General features: G+C 34.3%; 1 protein-coding gene and 1 pseudogene across 1 annotated transcript in view; both read left to right on the top strand.

Annotated features, from left to right (window-relative positions):
• Positions 1-14355, top strand: part of LRP1B (LDL receptor related protein 1B) — a 1945542-nt gene that overhangs the window by 1209019 nt on the left and 722168 nt on the right. The window contains exon 17 of the mRNA XM_077153691.1: positions 6566-6691. Coding sequence (XP_077009806.1) covers positions 6566-6691 — 126 coding nt within the window. The remainder of the gene's footprint in view (positions 1-6565; positions 6692-14355) is intronic.
• Positions 13070-13978, top strand: LOC143676296 (small ribosomal subunit protein eS1-like; annotated as a pseudogene).

Genomic DNA, 14355 nt, shown 5'->3' with positions numbered 1-14355 from the left:
TAAAGGGGTTAATTCCACAAGATGAAACAAAAATTACAGATATATGTGACCTAGTGGCCAAATCCCACAATATATAAACTAAAATTGACAGATTTAAAGGAAGAAATAGTTCAGCATTAATAGTAACAGATTATAATACACCACTTTCAGTAATGGATGGAACATGTAGACAGAAGATCAATAAGGAAATAGAAGACTTAGCTATGTTCTAAAGCAACTAGATCTAACAGATATACATAGAACATTTCAACCAACAGCAACATAATGCACAATCTCCTTTACTGCACATAGATCATTTTCCTGTATACACCATATTTTAGGTTACAAGACAAGTCTCAATAAATTAAAACATATTGAAATAAAACGATATGTCTTCTCCAAAAGCATTCAAACACAATGGAGTGAAATAGAAATCAGTAATAGAGGGAGAACTGGAAAATTCACAAATACATAAAAATCAAGCAATGTATTCTTTTTTTTTTTTTTTTGCATGGGCCGGCACTGGGAATTGAACCTGGATATCTGGCACAGCAGGCAAGAACTCTGCCACTGTGCCACCATCACCTGCCCAAGCAATGTATTCTTAAACAACAAATACATTAAAGGAGAACTCACTAGGGATATTAGAAGATATCTTAAGGCAAGTGAACATAAAAACATAACATACCAAAACTTATGGGATGCAGCAAACATAAGTACTGAGAGAGAAATGAATAGCTCTAAAGGTTTACATTTAAGAAGAAGAAAGATCTCAAGTCAAAGACAAAATCTCACAAAGGGAGGATCTAGAAAAATATGAGTAAGCTAAACCCTAAGTAAGCAGGAAGAACTAATAACAAAGATAAAACAGAGATAAATGAAATAAAAAAGAAAAACATTAGGGAGACTCAATGGTATCAAAAGTTAGTTCTTGGAAAAGATCAATAAACCCAACAAAACTTTAGGTACACAACAAAGACAAAAAGCAGAGGCTGCAAATAAATACAATAAGGAATGAAATAGAGGGCATTATTGCAATCCCACAGAAATAAAAAAGGATTATAAAGGATGCTATGAAAAACTTACACAACAAAAATTAGATAACCCAGATGGTTTGGGTTATGGACATATGAAATATGTCTTAAGGTTATATGGACATATGCCTAGAACCATGCAAACTACCTACAATAACTCAAGACCTCAGCAGACCAATAATAAATAAAGAGATTGAATTTCTCCAACAAGGAAATGCCCAGGACCAAATGTCTTCACTGGGACATTTTATCAAACATTTCAAGAAGGATTAATACTGATTCTGTTCAAACTCTTCCAAAAAATTAAAGAGTGAACACAATTATCTGATTCTTTGATGCCAACATCGTCCTAATACCACAGCCTGATATAGATACTACAAGGAAAGAAAACTACAGACCAATGTCTCTAATTAATATAGATGCAAAAACCCTCAACAAAATACTTGTAAATTGAACGCAACAGCACATTAAAAGAATTATTCATCATGACCAAGTGGGTTTTACCCCAGGTATGCAAGTGTGGTATAATACAGGAAAATCAATTAATGTTATATAGCACATTAATAAACTTAAAAGGAAAAACCACATGATCATCTCAATTGACACAGAAAAGGCATTTGACAAAATCCAGTGTCCTTTCTTGTTAAAAACACTTCAAAAGTTAGGAATAGAAGGAAATTCCTCAATATGATAAAGTGTATATATGAAAACCTCACAGCTAACATTGTGCTCGATGATGAGAGACCAAATACCTTCCCTCTAAGACTGGGAAGGATGCCCATTGTCACCACTGTTATTCAGTATTGTATTGGGAAGTCTAACTAGAGTAAATAAGCTAGGAAAAGAAAACAGCACCAAACTGGAAGGAAGGAAAATTTTCCCTGTTTGCAGATAACATTATCCTAAGTATAAGATGTCCTAAAAAACCTACATCAAAACTACTAGAGCTAATATATGAATTCAGCAAAGTGGTAGAGTTCAAGATCAACATACAAAAATCAATCTGAAGAAGAATCAAGGAAAAAAAATCCCCTTAACAATAGAACTAAAAAATCAAATATCTTGGAATAAATTTAAAGACATAAAGAACTTATACATGGAAAAGTACAAAACATTGCTAAAGTAAATCAATGAAGACTGAAATATGATATTCCTTTTTTATGCAACTAAAGACAAATACTGTTAAGATGTCAGTTCTGCCCAGAGCAAGCTACAGAGTCAGCATGATCACCATCAAATTTCTAGCAGCCTCCTTTCCAGAACTGGAAAAGCCAATCATAAAGTTTATATGGTTGGTTAAGGGGACCCAAATAGTCAAAATCATCTTGAAAAGGAATGAAGTTGGAAGACACACTTCCCAATTTTAAAACTTATTACAAAGCTGCAGTAATCTAAACAACATGGTACTGGCACAAATACAGACATATAAACAAATGGAATCAAAATGATAGTTCAGAAATAAGCCCTAAGATCCATGGCCAATTAATTTTTGGCTAGGTTGCACGTATACTCAAATGAATAAGAATCATCTCTTCCACAATGATGATGGGAGTACTGTATATCCATATGCGAAAGAATGAAGATGAACCCCTACCTCACATCATATGCAGAAATGAATGTAAAAAGAATCCAAGACCAAAGTACACTAATACAAACTATAAGACTTCTAGGGAAACATCATTAGGGTCATGTGCTAGACAATGATTTCTTAGACTTTTTACCAACAGCCTTAGCAGCAAAAGAAAATAATAGGTGAACTGGATTTTATCTAAATTAAAAAGCTTTTGTGCAACAAAGGATTCATCTTGAAATTAGTGAAAGAAAATATTTGGAAATCACAGATCCAATAAGAGTTTAAAATTCTGAATATATGAAGAAATCTAAAACTCAAGAACAGAAAGACAACCCAAAATTAGAGCAAAAGATTGGAATTGATATTTCACCACAGAAGGTATTCAAATGGCCAATAGCACATGAAAATGTGTTTAACATTGTGCTGGCTTGAAAGGATGTATGAACTCTAGAAAAGCCATATTTTAATCAAAATCCCATTTCATAAAGGTAGAATAATCCCTATTCAATACTATATGTTTGAAACTGTAATCAGATCATCTCCCTGGAGATGTGATTTAATCAAGAATGGTTGTTAAGTTGAACTAAGTGATGACATGTCTCCACCCATTTCGGTGGGTCTTGATAAATTTCTGGAGTCCTATAAAAGAAGGAACATTTTGGAGAATGCGAGAGACTCAGAGAGAGCAGAGCAGAACGACATAGCCACAAGAAGCAGGGTCTACCAGCCAATGACCTTTGGAGATGAAGAAGGAAAATGCCTCCCGGGGAGCTTCATGAAATAGGAAGCCAGGAGAAGCTAGCAGATGATGCTGTGTTCACCATGTGCCCTTCCAGCTGAGAGAGGAATCCTGACTGTGTTCACCATGTGCCTTTTCAGATGAGAGAGGAACTTGGACTGTGTTTGCCATGTGCTTTCTCACTTGTGAGAGAAACCCTGAACTTCATCGGCCTTCTTGAACCAAGGTATCTTTCCCTGGATGCCTTAGATTGGACATTTCTATAGACTTGTAATTGGGACATTTTCTTGGCCTTAGAACTGTAAATTAGCAACTTATTAAATTCCCCTTTTTAAAAGCCATTCTGTTTCTGGTATATTGCATTCCGGCAGCTAGCAAACTAGAACAAACATCATTAGTCATTAGGAAAATGTAAATCGAAATCATAATACTTTTTCACACATACTAGAATCACTACTATTGATGGAAAATAAGTGTTGGAAAGATGGGGAGAAATAGGTCCATTGTTGGTGGGAATATAAAATGGTTCAGCCACTGTGGAAAGAAGTTTGATGGTTCTTCAGAGAGTTAAGCATAAGTACATATGATCCAGTAATACGACTTCTATGTATATTCCAAAACAATTGAAAGCAGGAAATTTGAGAAGATATTTGCACACTGATCTTCATAGAGAAATTATTCACAATTGCCAAAAGATGGAAGCAACCTAGGTGCCCATTAACAGAAGAGTAGATAAGCACAATATGATATATACATATTTTTGAAAATTAGCAGTAAAAAGAACCATGTTCTGATACATGCAGAGACGACATGTAGAAATAAGCCAGACCCAAAAGGGCAAATATTTTATGATTTCACAATATGAAATAATTTGAATAAGCAAATCATGGAATCATAAACTACAATAAATTAACCTGGGTCTGGTGTGAGGGTGGAGAATTGGAAATTAATGTTTAATTCATACAGTTTCTATTTGTAGTGGTGGAAAAATTTTGGAAATAGATGATGGTGATGGGGGCACAAAATTGTCAATGTAATTAATATCACTGAATTATACATTTGAATATTGCTAATAGGGGAAATTTTAGGCTGTATAAATGTTCCTGAAGTATAAATTAAAGAAAAACAACAACTTAGGACTCAGCAACCCAAAGAGAAAACCCTAATGTAAACTATGGACTATAGTGAATAGTATAGTTATAATAACATTGTCTCATCAGTTGTAATAAATGTACACTTGTTAATAATAAGGAAATGTTAATGAGAAAAGCTGTTTGTGTCTGTGTAGGTATAGGTGTGGGTGTTGTGGGGGAGGATATGTGAACTCTTTGTTTTCTGCATGATTTATCCGTAAACTTACAACTTCTCATTTTAAGTAACTATATATTTAAAATGTCCTGTCTCTATGACAGTTGGACTGCTCTGTCCATTCCAACTCTATGTTATTCATCATAGTTTACAGTCACCTCCTTACTGAAGTCTTCCTTAAATACTGAAGAAAAACTACTTTCCAACAGTGTTCACTGGGTTGAACATTTATCTCTTAAACATTCATTTATCATTGCAGTTGCTAAACCAAATTGCAAGTATTTGCTTACATATCTGGTGTGTCTATGAGATTAGTATCTTAACATCCATTAAGTTTTAGTCATCTTTATAGTCCCAGAACCTAGCACAGCTCTTGGCACATGGATGAATGAATGACCAAATGAGTGGGGCAATAAGGAGTCAAGTATTTCTGGTCATCTTCCCATAGTGTCTTCATCTCTAAGCATTTCAGGGATTCTGAGCAGCATTCATTTCCTGGGGTCTCATAGTTATTATTTCAGTACTATGTAAGTCATTTCAATGGATTATTTTAAGTCTGAAGTACTCATAAACTGTGACCTTCAATTCTATTGTCATTGTATTTTCTATCCTTCAACTCATCAGCTCCAAATGCCAGCACCACGGGTTGTATTTGCTAGTCCTTTTGAATTCCCATTTACATCATGATGAAAATTGCAAAGGTCCTAGATCAAGTTTCACTGAAGTATATATGCATAATCTTGGTACTTTGAAATGTTGACCCTCTAATGTATTGAATGATTTTTATTTTTCATGAGTAGCTCATTCTTGATAAAATCTCTGAAGTGAGTAGAAAATGTTGATCATGTCCAAATCCACAAAATATAAAGTCTTTCACTTTCTTTTTAATTTCACATGAATAAAAGCTTTTTAAAAACTGATTCAATCATTTTATCATCAAAGCCACTTTAAAGAAATAGAAACTTACTATAAATGCACACATTTGCTATGCAACAGTTTAATGAAATACTTAATTTTTAAAAAATCTAAGTGAAACTATTTTCCATCTTCATTTTTGGTATATCGAAGTGCCACTAATGGGCACAGGGAAAATTGCTTCAAAAAAAATGTTGAAGTTGTGAAAAAAATATTGAAAAGCATGCCAATTCAGTTAGGAATTTTGCCTCCAGGGTACTGGAAAAATAATCACAAAAGGTTAACTTTAAAATCTACCCCCTGCTGTGCTTCGATATTGGAGGGTATAATCCTTAGCTATGCACAGCTTCTCGGAAGAGGGTTGGTCTTATCCTCAGTATTTGTATGGTTGCATGTTTGTTTGTATTAGAGGTGAAAACTCTCATAATCATTTCTGTTATTAAAATTATGCAGGATCTCACATTTAGCATCAACTGCAGGTCCTAAGTGATTTTTTTTCTTTAATTTACCTTCCAATTAAAAGAAACACTAGACAAAGCACAATAAAATTAGGCTTATTTAACATATGAAAAGATATTTGAGGGAAAATATAATTAAAGAGACATTTATTATATACATGAATAAATTGTTTTTTAATACGTACTTGCTATGTTTAACACTAAAATTTGAGGTCAATTTAAAATGGTTTTAGTAAATATTTTGCAATTTAATCAACAGTTGTGAAAGGTTTGGGAAAACAAACTTAATGATATAGTTGACCAGAGTGGAAGACATGAGAAAAGAGTATGTTTTCTTTTATATGAGATTTAATTACTTAATACCTTCTATACATGTATTACATTTTAACATAGCCTAAATAGAATATTAATATTTCCTATAAAATATGACAGTGAATTATGCAAGCTATTTATTGTGCTATAACATTTTAATAATTGCTGTTACTGTTCTATAATTATAATTCAAAATAATCACAATTTCCTCCAATTTTAAATGATAAGATTGCTTTCTTTCCTCTAGTCAATCATAGCTGCCCAGATGATCAGTTTAAATGCCGGAATAATCGCTGCATCCCCAAGAGATGGCTTTGTGATGGAGCTAACGATTGTGGGAGCAATGAAGATGAATCCAGCCAAATTTGTGCAGGTAAGAGTTTGCTGGAGATGTCTATACATTTCCTGCAACCTTGATCACCATAAAAATGCAGGTCAGTGCTTTGAATTAAGCTGAACTGTCCTAGTGCTGATCATCTGTTTATTGTAGTAGTAAATGAATTCAGAATTTGATGCCACAAATGCTGGAATACACATTATCTTTTATTTAATCCTTGGACTCAATTCTGTTTCCAAAGTAATTTTGCTTCCTGGTGCCTGCCCATAAAAAAAAAAAAAAAAAAGAAAGAAAGAAAGTACAAAGTAATTCGGCACTTTATCCATTTGGGTTGACTGTCAATACCTATTATTGACACTGTTTGATACATTACTTAGACAAGACTTGTTCCTGCTAAATTTACTTGGCAGTGGAGGTTGAGATATGTTAACGTGCTGTGATGTAAGCCATCTCAAAAGGAGGATTTTTTTTTTTTTTACCTTGAAGAAATAGTTTATATATTTTATTTACTCAACCTTGGAAGGCATCTATGAATACTTTTCTCTTCATGGTACATTATTTATGTGAGTTAGGTTTATTGCTTTTTTTGGGGGGTCATGAAGTCCCAGACTACTAAGTCTATTTATATTTCTGTATAATCTATCACATTGTAATAAATCTTTGAACCCCTAGCCAGATTCTTGTTGAATGAAAATATATGGCCTATAGTATAAGAAAGATCATTATTAGTCAGATAAATGCTGGAAAATGATACTAACTAGCAGCAGCCTTGTGTTTTGCTTACAGTGAAGAGAAAAAGCATATTTGATGACTCATATTAACATGATCAGTAAAAACTGATTTTTTAAACTCTTACATGCAGTAACATATAAATATAACAACCTCATCAACTTTCTCTGCCAATATAAACCTTACTAAAAATGAAAAAAAATCAATGCAATGTATTATTAGTGAAGACTGTAGAGGTGGCTTATAGACAGAAAACCCAGAGGCCAAGAAACTTCATTTGTACTTTAATTTTTGCTTATATTTTTATTTTTTTATTACAGAAAAATCATGCAGGAAACACGGAGTTCCCATATTCCAATCCCTCTCACATACATGGTCTTCATGTGGCATTTTTATTTCAATGGATGAAATGATATTGTTATATTACTAATTATAGTCCATAAATTTTACTGTTTATGTTATAGGTTTTTATGAGTTCTTTCAAAAATTTTTAGTCTGGAAACATATATATGAAACCTAAAATTTACTATTTTAACTACTTTTTAGTATACAATTTAGTGGTTTTAATTGCATACAAAATGTCATGCTATCGCCACCACCATCCATTACCAGGATTCCTCCGTTATCCCAGATAGAAACTCTTCACCACTTATTAACTGCAATTCCCTACCTATACCCCTATTCTGATAAACTGTATTCTAGTTTCTGACTCTCTTAATTTGTTTATTCTAATTATTTCATAAACATGAAATCATATATTTGTCCTTTTCTGTCTGGCTTGTGTCACTCTACTTCATATCTTCAAGGTTCATCCATGTTGTAGTATACATCAGCATTTCATTCCTTTTAACCACTGAATAATATTCCACTGTGTGTATATATCACATTTTGCTCATCCTGTGATTTTGTTTTCCTTATCCCAGTTTTCTCTTGGAAAGTCTTGTACCTCTCTGAGCGTCAGTTCCCTCAAATATTTCTTTCAGTTCTGTAACAGTACTAACTAGAAATTGTTTCCAAAGAGCTTGCACTACATACAAACAACAACAACAACAGCGGTGAAACAAGAAAAGCGAAACAAACACCAATCCCTAATCCTAACCTACATTTTATATTTACTTTTTTTCATAGTGATACGTTTGTTGGGCTCAGTGGGTCAGTTATTCTCTCATCACTTGACTAAAAACTGAATCCATCATTTTAGAGTAACTGATTACTTCCCTGATTGTGTGTGTGCCATGGAAGTTTGTTTTTTCCAAAGACCTTCTAACAGGAAGGGATCTCCACTGGCCTAGGTTTCTGCCTTCATGTCCTCCCATTTAATAAATGAAGCATGTGAGAAGAGACTTGCCTAAACTCACATAGTTGGTAAGAGTGGTAGGAGTTTAGGGTGAAGTAAATCTGTTAGTTCAGTTCCAAGACCATTGCTTGTTATTATCCTGAGAATTAGCTGGAATTTTAGGTATGGTCAGTGTAACTTCCTTATGTTGCTCTTGCAATATAACTAAAATAGCGATGAAACATCTTTATAAATCAATACAATTATTATTCTTTTAAGGTTGAGATTCAATTCATTGGCTATGCTTCTTTACATCCTAAATAGATCTGTTTTCACCTCAAAATTGTTAACATTTGTATATAGAATTCAGTTAACATTTGTATATAGAATATAGGGAAGCTTTCTTTTCTTGCAAAGAAAGCTCTAACACTATTTCTAACCCTAACCCTGATCCTAACCCTATCTTACATATACACAAAATTGGCAACACAGCATTTCCAAGATTTACAGGTGAAACTTGCTTTTAACTCTGGCACTCAGCTAACATTCATACCTAGAATACAGGGAAACATGTCTTGGAATGAAAGCGCCAACAGTAGTTATAACCCTAACTTATCCCTATTCTAAACATATAAGAAGGTAGTCAGCACAGCGTTTGGGATTGACTAGCTATTTATAGCAGAAAGAGAGAAATGCTTATATTTAAGAGCAAAGTAAGCAAACCATCCTAATTAGTAAGATTTCTGCAGCTTTCAAAGTCTGTAGTCCCCTAGGAAATAGCACATTACTTGACTGCACCTCAAGACATACTTTCAGTGATGTCAGCTGAAGTCTGTCTCTCAGGACTAGGTCTGCTTGTCAGAATATTTATGATAGCTATTATGGTCGCAGAACACCTTAAGAATTTCGATAAAAAAGGAGAGAGAGAAATAAACATGCCTTTTAGGTTTAAAAATCATGATGTATGTCATTCTGTTACAATGTCTTTCCATTTCATTTTACCCAAATAGGTTGCACAGTTTTTCATACCAGAGAAGTGTGGCAAATTAATATAAATCATTTCCTTAGATGGATCACTTCTATCCATTCCTAAATATATGGTATATATGAACATGTATCTTACAGAAAAGACTTTTTGTAGGAGGATTATTCTGGTAATTGAATCCACTATCTGTAGCCATTAGCATCACAAAATACTTTAAAAGAAAATCCTTTCCCACAAGAGCCAATTTCCTATTTTGTTCCTTTGAGGTTTCTCCCTCATGCATCTTGTAATTCAATAAATATTTAACATGGCACTAGGGATAGAAAAATACACAGTACCTTTCTATAAGAAGCCAAGAATGAAGATGAGGGGAAACACATAAGCAGGCCCTTCCCGATTCAAAGTGGTAAGTTGAACCACATGGGAAGACATAGGAAGAGCAACTGGTTTAGTCTTTGGGTATCAGGAAAGGCCTCCTTAAGGATGTGATATCCCAAATTGAATCTTTAAAAAAACATAGGAAAAATGCCTAAATAACAATTCTAGCCATTTAATTAGGAAAAAGAAATACTAATAAAACTAAGCATTGGCAAGATTATGGAAAAGAGGAGCTGTCATATACTTATTATTGGGTTTGTAAACTGATGTTCCCCTTTGGAGAACAATTTGGCAAAATCTAGTATATGTGAAGATGTGCATACCTTTCAACTTTGTAATTCTATTTTCAGTTAATGCTCTAATACCTGTGTACAAGGAGACATGAATAAAAATGTCCATTGCCCTTGCACTGATAATAGTTTGAAATTACAAACAACTCAATTGTCCATTAACAGGAAAATGGATAGATACATTGTAATTCACACAATGGAATATCATTCATAATTAAACTGAATAAACTAGAATTTATTTATCAGCAGTAATTGGCTAAAAAAAATGGTAAATGAAAAAAGCAAGTTGAAGAATATAGAGAGTTTAGTACTGTTCTAGTTTGCTAGCTGCTTGAATGCAATATACCAGAAACAACATGGCTTTTAAAAAGGGGAATTTAATAAGTTGCCAGTTTACAGTTCTAAGGCTGAGAAAATGTCCCAATTAAAACAAGTCTATAGAAATATCCAATCAAAGGCATCCACGGAAAGATACCTTGCTTCAAGAAGGCTGATGAAGTTCACAGTTTCTCTCTCAAGTGAAAGGGCACATGGCGAACACAGTCAGAGTTTCTCTCTCATCTGGAAAGGCACATGGTGAACACGGTCAGCGTTCCTCTCTCATCTGGAATGGCACATGGTGAACACGGCATCATCTGCCAGCTTCTTCTCCTGGCTTCCTGTTTCATGAAGCTCCCTGGAGGCATTTTCCTTCTTTATCTCCAAGGGTCACTAGCTGGTAGACTCTGCTTCTTGTGGCTATGCCATTCTACTCTGTTCTCTCTGAATCTCTTCATTTTCCAAAATGTTTCCTCTTTCGTAGGAGTCCAGTAAACCAATCAAGACCCACCCAAATGTGTGGAGACATGTCATCACCTAATCCAGTTTAACAACCACTCTTGACTAAATCACATCATCCAAGGAGATGATCTGATTACAGTTTCAAACATACAATATTGAATAGGGATTATTCTGCCTTTATGAAATGGGATTTTGATTAAAACATGGCTTTTCTAGAGGGCATTCATCCCTTCAAACCAAGTACCATTTATATGAAAAACAAAAATGCAAAACAATCCTATATTGGGCTTATGGATTTATAAAAACATAGAGATGGGATTAAAATATTTCTGAAAATGAAAAAATAACAAATGAAGGATAGTAGTTACCTCTAGAAAAAGAGGGAGGGAAATGTGATTGGGAAAGATTATAGAGGGAACTTCAAATGTAACTATAATACATATTTTTTCTAAAATAAAAAAGCATAAAATATAGAAAAAAGATTAATATTGGTATAGCTATATGATAGTAAATAAGAATTAATGATATTTCCCATACTTTGATAGAAATATTTCAGTGGAAAAAAAATATATGTCTGATTGACATAGATTGTTTAGAGAAATGCGAATAATGGAAGAGAGGATTGGAAAGAGTGCCAGACAGAAGAAGTATATGCATAAACCAAGAGGCAGGAAAGAACTGACATAGTCAGAAACTTGGTTGTTATTCCTTCTAAGCACCCAAAATATTTTTATCTACTTATGAGGGAGATCCAGAAGGCAAAGATGAGAAATTGTTGAATTTGGAATACTTTTTTTCTTCATAGTAACCACTGGCAATCCTTGGCTTGAAGTCTAAGCAAATTCAGACCAGCGTTTTCTCATGCTGCAGAATTCTGATTGAATATATTTGTAATATGTGTTGTCCTTACATCCTCCCCAAATTTTGACTGAATCCATACTAGATGGGTGTGAATACATTAAGAAAATCTGATGCATTAAAGATCAGACTGTTTTACAAAATAAGTTGAAATGTGCATTTTGACAAAAAAATAGTTCTCTTCTAAATAAAATAATTTGATCAAATGCCTGGAATATTATGCAGCAAAGGTGAAGTTCAGGGAAATGTTTTGTTCTTGTTCTACTCCTCCCCTATATTGTTGCTATGCATGGTGAGATTTCTTACTGCTATATTCTACAGACAAGCATGATCAGTGATGGGGAGAGGAAATTCACATTGTGACAGTGAGCATATGATTCGTCTGCTAAATAAACATTTCCACTGGAAGAGTGTAAATTTCCTCCTCATTAGAGTATCATTTGCTAAAAGATTATAGTTCTCTGAGACTGCTCTGCTAATCTCACCTCTAAACCGACATAGATTTGGTAAGACCAGAATTGTAGAAAGTAAAACTTAGGTATTCATGATGACAAACCTAGTAATTACAAAGTGATAGTTTGGTCAGCCTGATTATATCATATAGAGAGATATTAGTTGAAAATATATGGAATGAGGCATCTTTCTTACCTTAAATTAGTTAAATTTGCCTGTCAATTTAAGCAAATTATCTGCATGGTTAGAATAGACAATGACTTCATGTATTTCCAGGTCTCAATATCCCTTCAATAATAAACCAGTGAGTACTGTTTGGGATAAAAATAGGTCATACCAGTTCCTCAAACTTCAGAGTCAAAGAGGTGATACACAAATTCCTACACCAACACAATGTGAGATAGGTCACACACCAGGCTCTTAGAAACTTTTTCTCATTTTCTTCTCTAAGGAAAGCAAACAATTTAAGAAAAAAAATCTAGAATTAAATCTGAATGAATAGGGAAGACTATAAGAATATAAGAACATCAAATGAAAAAAAAATACGGGGTTGGATACATTGGGGTATACTCTTATGGGCCTATTAGATGACACTGGAGATAAAAATCTTTGCTAATATCTTTAAAAAAAAATGTTTAGAGCCTTTTGGTTCTCTGAGTAGCACCATGCTAGTTGGCAAGACCAAGTACCTTATAAAAGGTGGCAAAAAAGGAGCCAAGAAGAAAGTGGTTGATCCATTTTCTAAGAAAGATTGGTAAGATGTGGAAGTACCAGCAATGTGTAATAGGAGAAATATTGGGAAAACACTAGGTACAAGGATTCAAGGAATACCAGTTTCATCTGATGGCCTTCAGGGTTGTGTTTTTTAAATGAGCCTTGCTCATCTGCAGAATGATGATTACATTTAGAAAATTCAAACTGGTTACTGAAGATGTGCAGGGCAAAAACTACCTAACCACCTTCCATGGCATGGACCTTGCCTGTGACAAAATGTGCTCCAGCATCAAAAAAATGGCATCCATGACTGATGCTCATGATGATGCCAAAACTACCAAGGCTTATTTGCTTCGTCTGTTTGGTGTTGGTTTTCAAAAAACAAAAGCAACAGTCAGATTTGGAGGATCTCTTATGTTCAGCACCCGCAGGTCTGCCAAATCCAGAAGAACATGATGTAAATCATAACTTGAGAGGTGTAGACAAATGACTTGAAAAAAATGGTCAATAAACTGATTCCAGACAGCATTGGTAAACACATAGAAAAGGCTTGCCAATCTGTCTATCCTCCCCATCATGTGTTTTTTGTTTTGTTTTGTTTTGTTCTGTTTTCTTACATGGGTAGGCAACTGGAATTGAACCCGGGTCTCCACCTGGAAATGAACCTGGGTCTCTGCTTCCAGCAGAGGCGAGAATTCTGTCACTGAGCCACTGTGGCCCACCTCTATCATGTGTTTTTTAGAAAAATAAAAATTCTGTAGAAACCCAAGTTTCAATTGGGAAAACTCATGGAGCTTCATGGTGAAGGTAGTAGTTCTGGAAAAGCAACTGGAGATGAGATGGGTGCTAAAGTGGAATGAGCTGATGGGTATGAACCATATGTCCAAGCATCTGTTTAAAATTCAGACTTTTAAAAGTGACACATAGGGTTACTGTTGCAACAGTGGCTCAGTAACAGAATTCTCGCCTGCCATGCTGGAGATGCAGGTTCAATTCCTGGAGCCTGCCAATGTCAAAAAAAAAAAAAAAAGTTGACACATAAAAAGTCTTATTTATGAAAAAATAATTTTAGAGGATGGAAGGAAAGAAAAAATAGGGAATGAAGGATGAAAGGAGAGATGTAGGAAAGAAAAAGAAGAGAGGAGAGAAGGGGAGGGACGGAAGGGGGAAGGAGAAGACAAGAGAGGAAAAGAAAGAAGGAAGGAACGAGGGAGATAGAAAGGGAGAACTATTTTTA

Source organism: Tamandua tetradactyla, chromosome 3, assembly GCF_023851605.1.
Source record: "Tamandua tetradactyla isolate mTamTet1 chromosome 3, mTamTet1.pri, whole genome shotgun sequence".
Classification (NCBI taxonomy): Eukaryota; Metazoa; Chordata; class Mammalia; order Pilosa; family Myrmecophagidae; genus Tamandua; species Tamandua tetradactyla.
The sequence above is the reverse complement of the archived record's forward strand: the minus strand, read 5'-3'. Positions and strand labels throughout refer to the sequence as shown.